General features: G+C 43.4%; 1 protein-coding gene across 2 annotated transcripts in view; it reads right to left on the bottom strand.

The window, feature by feature from the left end:
* Positions 1 to 1,009: 1,009 nt before the first annotated feature.
* The window catches only part of STX6 (syntaxin 6), a 32,353-nt gene continuing 25,662 nt past the window's right edge, over positions 1,010 to 7,700 (bottom strand). Inside the window, exon 7 of one of the 2 annotated variants that reach the window (XM_053247204.1) lies at positions 1,010 to 6,935. In XM_053247204.1, the coding sequence (XP_053103179.1) occupies positions 6,704 to 6,935 (232 nt within the window). In that variant the 3' untranslated portion in view covers positions 1,010 to 6,703. The remainder of the gene's footprint in view (positions 6,936 to 7,700) is intronic. The other variant, XM_053247205.1, reaches the window with a different exon arrangement.

The following is a 7,700-nucleotide window of genomic DNA, read 5'->3' as shown; positions in this document are numbered from 1 at the left end:
TAATGTGATTCCTCCTTCATGTCAGTCAACCATCGATATACTCACGGTGCTGTGTAAAATGTGGAGCAGCTCTGAAGTGTTTTGAGAGGGACCCCAGCCTACATTGCTCTGCCCATGTTCAGAACAATGACACTCCTGTCCTCCATTTCTCTCCCCTGCAGCATGCTCCATGGGAAACCTGGTGACACAAACCTGACATAGCTTCCAGGAGCTGCAGGTGGCAATGGGTTTCTGCTCCCAGCTGCTTCTTCCCTTGCCGTGTAGCAGTTATTATTTACATTTTATATCCCGCTCTTACTCTAAGGAGCCCAGAGTGGTGTACTACATGCTTAAGTTTCTCCTCACAACAACTCTGTGAAGTAGGTTAGGCTGAAAGAGAAGTGACTGGCCCAGAGTCACCCAGCTAGCATCATGGCTGAATGGGAATCTGAACTCGGGTCTCCCCAGTCCTAGTCCAGCACTACACCACAGTGGCTCCCAGTTCTGCCACCTAGATGGCCACACTGATAGGATCCTACTTGATAGGGACCCTGCTGTGATATAAAGCAATGGGTGGATGGGCTTAATAAGGTCCAATGTGTGTTTTCTCTCAATGATTATATTTCCTGTGTCCTTGAGCTCACTGGAACTAATAATCTTCTAATGCAATTCACTTCTGTTTGGTCTGGGAAAAGACGTTCAAATCCAGATTCAACCATAAACTAATGGGGAGCAGATCTCAGGCCCAGCTCAGTCTGATCTAGCCCACAAAATGGTTGTAAGAACAAAACTATGGTGGAGCGAGGAGAAGCATACACGTTACAAAAGAGTCGGATAAAAATATTATTTTCCAGAATAAGTGTGGGTATAAACTGTGATAGTACTGCAGATAGGAGTATGAGTGCTTATAGTCTGTCCCCTTAAGTGTTTGGATTTGGAGCAAAAGTGAACCAAAGGAAGCTTATTCTCAAGCCTTTACAGTAGCTGCAAAAGCCTCACCAGGTGAAACACAAGCAAAACTCCACAGACGGTAAGTCAATCTTCACTTTTAATACTTGTAACAATACCCTTTTTTATATACAGCCGTAACATGATTCCAACAGCAAGAATAGGAAGCAGCAATTTACAACATTTCAGAATGGCACTACTTTAGTTGCACTGCTAAATTCATTCCCCATCCCTTGATGTTTGTTTTCACCTAGGATCTGTGTTGTGGTCCCATGACTAGTCTTCTATTCAAATCACCACCACATTGTTTCATTAAAAATGTTGGCTACAAATTACCTTCACAGTAAATTTCAGAGATGGACTGCAGATATTTCTTATTCAAGGTTTAAATTCACTGCTAACCAATTCATAACCTGATGCCCAAATGATGTAGACAGGTAACTGCCTAAAGAGTTCTCTTTCCAGAAGAAGGGACCTCTTCCCCACATATCTTTTGGGAGGAGAATGAATTCTTGTTGCAACTAAAATAGTAAGCACAGTATATGTTTACTGTGGTTATTTTTCCATTTGGATTAGCAGATCTGAAATAGATCAATCAGGCTAAATGGTACATGAGTCAGACAGTATACGAGTTAGATTAAACAGCACCACATCCAGGTTCCATAACCACCATAACTAATTAATTTGCCATATAAATGTAAGAGAATATTAATGCCCAAATAATAGACTCCCAGAAAATCTACACAGGAAATAAATGGACGAGTACAAATAGTGACCCCCACCCCTTTTCAGGTGAGGGGGGAGGGGAAAGAGGACCAAGCCTCTGACTGCTTTAAGTTTGCTTCTCTTCATCTAGAAGATACTGATCAGGCAGATGTAGAGGTGGGTGAGTGGGGAAGAGCAGCACTTTTCCTTGCAATCTCCAAATTGCAGAGATGGGAGGCTGAGGCTGTGGTTGGTTTAAGGCCATCTAGTGTATTTGTGGCTTAGATATTTGAGCTGGAGACTTCACGATTTCTGTGCTTAGCCATTATACCACACCAGCTCTCAAGAGGTACTGCTTTTCTCATCTCTGCAAGACAAGTTGCACCTGTCAAAATTCCCTCCTATATATGACTATAAGTGCGTGAGCCCCTTCTCTATCTTTCTGTCCCTACTCATAAGCAACTTCTTTACCCTGGGCAGCCCAGTCTGTGTGTCGTCACCACATAGGTACAGCTGCTCCTAGAACTTGGGAGTTGAGGAGGAGGGAATTCTCAGCATCCTCCTCCTTTTTCCAGTTGTTCCTAGAACCTGGTCAATTCTGATTGAGTCCAGTTGACTTGAGTTTAGACTGCTTTTCTTTCAGGGCATTTTAAAAGGCCTTCATGAAGAGAGGACAGAATTGACTACTTAAACAGGAATAGCTGTAGAAAAGAAAGTAATTTGGCTAGAATTTTTATACATTTATTCATTCATTCATTCATTCATTCAGAAGTTTATAAACTTCATCTTTATAAGACGACCACAGAATGCTTAGATACAGCTAGGAACAGGCTTGCTCTGCTGTTTGTTACAAGTATCAGCAGATGCTGCCCACTAATGCTGCTAGCACATAGGTCTATGGCTGCTGGAGTTCCTTGATACATGTAAAGGAATACTGCAGAACAATGGTACAGTGTTTGAGATGAATAAGGACAACAGTGTGAGAGGAGAAAACAAGACCGAATGGAAGGGCAGCTGCCTGCTTGTTATCAGATGTGTGCCTCGACACACCGTTTGGAAATAGATGACTATCCCTAGAACTCCCTCAATTTTACCAAAATCATTTCACTAGCAATACGTTGCTCAACTCTCAATAAGGCACATACAAAACTTGGCAGGATACTAAAACCAACAGCTTCGTATGAAAGGGGGATGGGTCAGCTGTTCTGTCATTTCTAAATTTTTTTTAAGTCGATGACTGACCTATGCTGGAAACACCTGCAGCAATGAAGCGTTTTCCTTCCTCTGCAGTGGCCATGGAGGGGAAAAGGCTACCTTTTGTTTCTGAAAGCAAGTTTCAAGCTCCATGTCAAAAATTAATTGTTTCATGGAATTTAGTTCAAAACAAAAGCTTTGCTTGTTCTGAAGTAGCAGCCACGCCAGAATTGTCCACACATACAAAAGTCCCCTTTGTTACTAAAAAGCCAGTCATTCACAGCCACAGAGGCTTTTGTTAGTTCAACACTTAGCAACATTGGTGAGTTGGGGGTGGATTAAATAAAAGCAAGACTTAAGAGGGGAAACCGTACAATTCACTTGAGAGCACTACAGTATTGACACTCTTAGGAAGTGGAGTGTAGGGAGTTCACTGAAAATATTAAAAATATTTATAGAACATTTTAAAATACACTTAAGAGGATCTATGCTATAGTCAGCTAAAATAAAATCCTGGGTAAAATCTTTACTAGTGAACAAACATTTTACCTAAAGAGTGAAATTGTAAGTAAAGGATAGCTAAGCACACTTTGGCTTTAAAGCCAAAGCACTGAGGGCCCTGCCAGGCTTTCAACATCAGGTATTTAAAAGTGTCGTGTACAAAGCAGCTTTTCTGTAAAATGGAAGCAGTTGGAGTGGAGAGCTTGATCTCCCTCTCTTGGGTGGGCCGAGATGTTAAGGGGGGGATGAAAAAAAGCATGCCTTCACGGTGAAGCCATGGTTTTCAAAATTTCTGCCTTCAGGAAATCCCTTCCTACATAAACTTTTGTGTCAAGGTGGAAGTTGCCACATGGTAGAAGTTGCTAAGGCACACATTCAGAGAATGTGGGGTACAAGTCAGGCTTGCTAAACTTTATGGCCAGCTATATGAACTAAAAGTAGGCCCTAGGCCACTCCCCCTATAATTGTGTATTGCTGGGGAAGAGTAGTAATGGTGATCCAACTCTTTAATCTGACCTTGTCATCCATTACTGATCTTTTAATTGAAGAGCCTCTTCTAAACTTTCAAGGAATCCCAGGACAGTTTGAAAATGATTACACTAAAGAATCAGAGCTTTCCCTAAGAGGACCACCACCCTTGTAGAGCCAAAGAAGGAATTGCTGGATAGCTCAGTTATATCTTAGATCACTCATCACTGTGTATACGCTACCCACCACAGATGACCAACCCTGATATTTACACGAGCACAGCTCCAGTTGAGATAGGCGAGTCAAGATACTCTAGCTTTGCCAAGGTCCAATTCTGTCAGCTTTGGATTCCCTTCTTAAATGTGTAAACAAATCGGAGCTGAAGAGAGGCCAGAGGCCCTTTGCCTAGGACTAGTCCATCTAAAAAGCCCTAGAGGGAGGGAAGGGGAGAGAAGAGCCATATGTTTGGGAGGAAACTGCAGAAGTCTGGCTCCTTCACATGCCTGTGAACCAACAGTTTCAACAAGAGATGAAAAGCAGGGGACCTAAATTGATCCCAGCTGTGCAAGCAGGCTACACCCAGCAGGGTGTGGAAAATCAAGGTTTCCATCTTGGAAGTAAATAGTGCGGGGGATGGGAGGGCCTCCACTCAAGATCTGGCATAAACAACTGGGAACCTCGGGTCTAGGCCTCCCCACATCGTCAGTTGAGCAAAGACAACATCATTAAAAACAATCTCACATCAAGGGGCCTTGCAAAACTAGAGAGTATAAGCAGTGAAGTGCTTTGCAAGCCAAATGCCCCGACTCCCCTCCCTCAGATCCAAGGCTCAGCCTGATTCTGGGCCCTGATTGGCTTCTGCTTTGGGGGGGCTTTTATCAAGGACAGGGTGGAGGGGTGAAGCACAGTCTCTCTCTGGCTGTAAGAAATTGGGAGAAGAAATCCACGTAGCTTGTTTTGCTTATGTATGCTACAACTGAATAGCAGCTGTTTCAACTTTCAGGCTAAAGTATCTGGATGAAATGTTAGTAATCATCCCTTTAAAAGAGTCTTTTGAAGTAAACCAGGAACTCTTGCTAGTTTCCCCACAAGGAGAATAATTACCAAAGAGTTGGTAATATGGAATCACACAGAGATTATCACTGGCATGTTTCCTTAAATGCTCTGCCTTAAAAGATGGTATCTGGTTTTTTCAAAATAACCAGGCGATGGTGTGATAGCTCCAAACATTATGTGAACAGCCTGATTCAAATGGAGAAGACCTTTCTCCAGTGCCAACATTGGTTCAGAGACTTTTATATCCAAACTAAGAGATACTTCAGCTCAATGATTTCAGTGGTAAACCGTACTTACTGTACTTCTTCAACAGCTGGAAAGCTGGAACCTAGTGGAACCCACATGGCTTAATAAACCTTCATTAAAGAGGAAGAGTCCACAATGGGTCACCTTAAAGTCTACCCCACACAACACGGGATGTGAAATCTCTCTCATAAGAGAAGCTGGCTTTCAGCAGAGATCAAGACAAGCCTCCTATATGCTACAGTAGAGGGCTTGGGGGACTTCCTCTACAACCCTTTGACAGCTCCCTCAGAGTTGTGGGTCAGGTTTCCAGGGCAAAGCAGGGTTCTGTTTATTAGCACATAATTTCATCACACTATCAAAGTGACAAGTCAGACTTAAAACAGTTGAAAAGCTATTCTAGTTTATCACAGGGTTGGAATGATTATGAATTATTGGCTTCCATATTCTGTTGTGACTTTGCACCATTATTTAACATTTCTAGCATGTTAAAGGGACAGCACCACTCAAGACCTCCTATATTATGTTTGTGCATCAAGTGAAGTGCATCATGTTCCTTTAATATGCACAGAACATACATATAGGACCAGAAGCCTCAACTCGTTAGATCTGATGATGCCAGCTCAAACAGAAGCAGCAGAAAATGAGAGGAACAAATCCCCTATGGGTGAGCTTCTCTTCTCAGAAGCCAAACATATTTAACAACAACAAAAATAAAGCAGTCAAGACTTTAGCTACAGTGTGTTTGCTAGCTTCCTGCTTTGCAGTGCAGTAAAATAAAGGTTAAAGCTCTGAAAATCGGAGTCCAATGATAACGCTGCCTGAGGTAGGACAACGCTGTATGATTCCAGTCCAACCACACACAGCAAGATTTGCTCAAAGTTCATCCAAGCATATTAGAGCCAGGTCTGCTTTACTGAATGGATATCAATACTACCAGCCCAGGAGCAAGACTAGAGCAAAACAAGGGTGTGTTGTGTTTGCATTTGCAATGGTCTGTGCTCTCAAGATTCACAGAGATTCACATTATTTTGTTTGAACAACTCTCCCCCTTCCATGCATTTTTCTATGTAGTTATTTAGCATTTTAGCTGCGGGGTGCACAGAGGCATTTACCCTGGGCAGTTCAATTGAACAATGCTATTCTGGAGGAAAATTGAAAGATCTGCAGTGTAAATTTAGGGGCTGCCTTTGCTAGCCCTTTCTATTATTTTAAGGATCCACAATTAGGTGCAGGGCAGCTGAATAGCTGGCCTGTGAAAGGAATCCTGTAGGCAGAATACTTTCCTGGGAGAGGTGTGTGCGCGCATGCATGCTGGTTTTTAACATTGCCAAGAGTCCTGTTTTGACAAGCAGAAGAAAAGATTCTGGCTGGCTTCCTGAATGTGGTTCATACCTGCACAGGATCAAAATGTGACCAGATGTTAGTTTCTTCCATTCTAAATCTCCTCTCTTACAGAGAAGCACAAAACAACAACAGCTGAATTCCACAGGAGTTGCTTTCTATTACAGCAGAGTTTGGGCATTTGTTAGTCTTCCTTTTTTTCCTCTGGCAGTTGATGAGGATAATAAGCAGAAGAGCCATGAGAGAAAGAGAGAGAGAGAGCGCATCATGCCACAGGTGTCCGTCCATAGTAGATCACAGTATCAAGCGCACAGGACAGGCTTTCTATGATGGGAATTCTCTCTGATGGACAAAACAGTGTCTGGGCTTTCAAAAAGAAGGGAGTTAGGAGAGTTAGGAGAGTATCTGAGCTCCACTCTGTCACAGCACAAAAAACAGGATAAGCACCACCAGCAGGATGACGAAAAGAATTATAATTGCACACCACTGTCGCCGATCTGCAAAGAAACATGTATAGATTAGACTTTTGCCTCCCAGAAAGGCGGAGGAAAAACGTTTTCAGTATAATGATTGTTGAGCTCCTAAACTAAGACCAGGAAAGCAAGCACAGAGAAGGGGCATGGCATGGGAGGCCTTTTTAAGGACAGTAATAATTTGGAACAATTGGCCAGATGTGTACCAACAGTTGGTTCTGAAAAGTCCCTGACTGACAAAGCAATGGATCCTGGGTTCCTTGTAGCTGGTGTTAGTTCTAGAGGGTTTGGTATATATGCACTCTCTGCCATCATTTAAACAAAATGTTACTTAGTCTTAGAAAACTTGAGTATTTTTAGTTAGGGATGTTCACAGAACCTGCTGGGGGTGGTTCGAAGAGGGGGCATACCTTTAAGGGTGGGGGAGGGTGCTCTTATCCCCCCACCCAGCTCCATTTAAAAAGTCTCCGTTGGGGCGGTAGCGTACCTCCCTGCCACCCCCGTGTCGTCCTCAGCCGGAAATAAAAGGAAGTACCCGGTACACGTTGGTCACGTTCGCATGCACACTGGTTGCTTCCTCTTACTATCAGCCAAGGACACCAAGGTGGCAGGGAGGTATGCTGCCACCCTGATGGGAGACTTTTTAAATTGAGTGCCGGCAGGGGAAACACGGCGGGAGGGGTAAGGGCACCCTTCCCTGTCCTTAAAGGTGTGCCCTCCCACCTTTGAACCGGCAGAACCGCCGGTCGTTTGGATCGGTTCGGAGGCCCATAAAGGGCCTCCAAATTG

Source organism: Hemicordylus capensis, chromosome 4 (genome assembly GCF_027244095.1).
Source record: "Hemicordylus capensis ecotype Gifberg chromosome 4, rHemCap1.1.pri, whole genome shotgun sequence".
Lineage (NCBI taxonomy): Eukaryota > Metazoa > Chordata > Lepidosauria > Squamata > Cordylidae > Hemicordylus > Hemicordylus capensis.
Note: the sequence above shows the minus strand (reverse complement) of the source record. Positions and strands in the feature narration are given on the sequence as shown.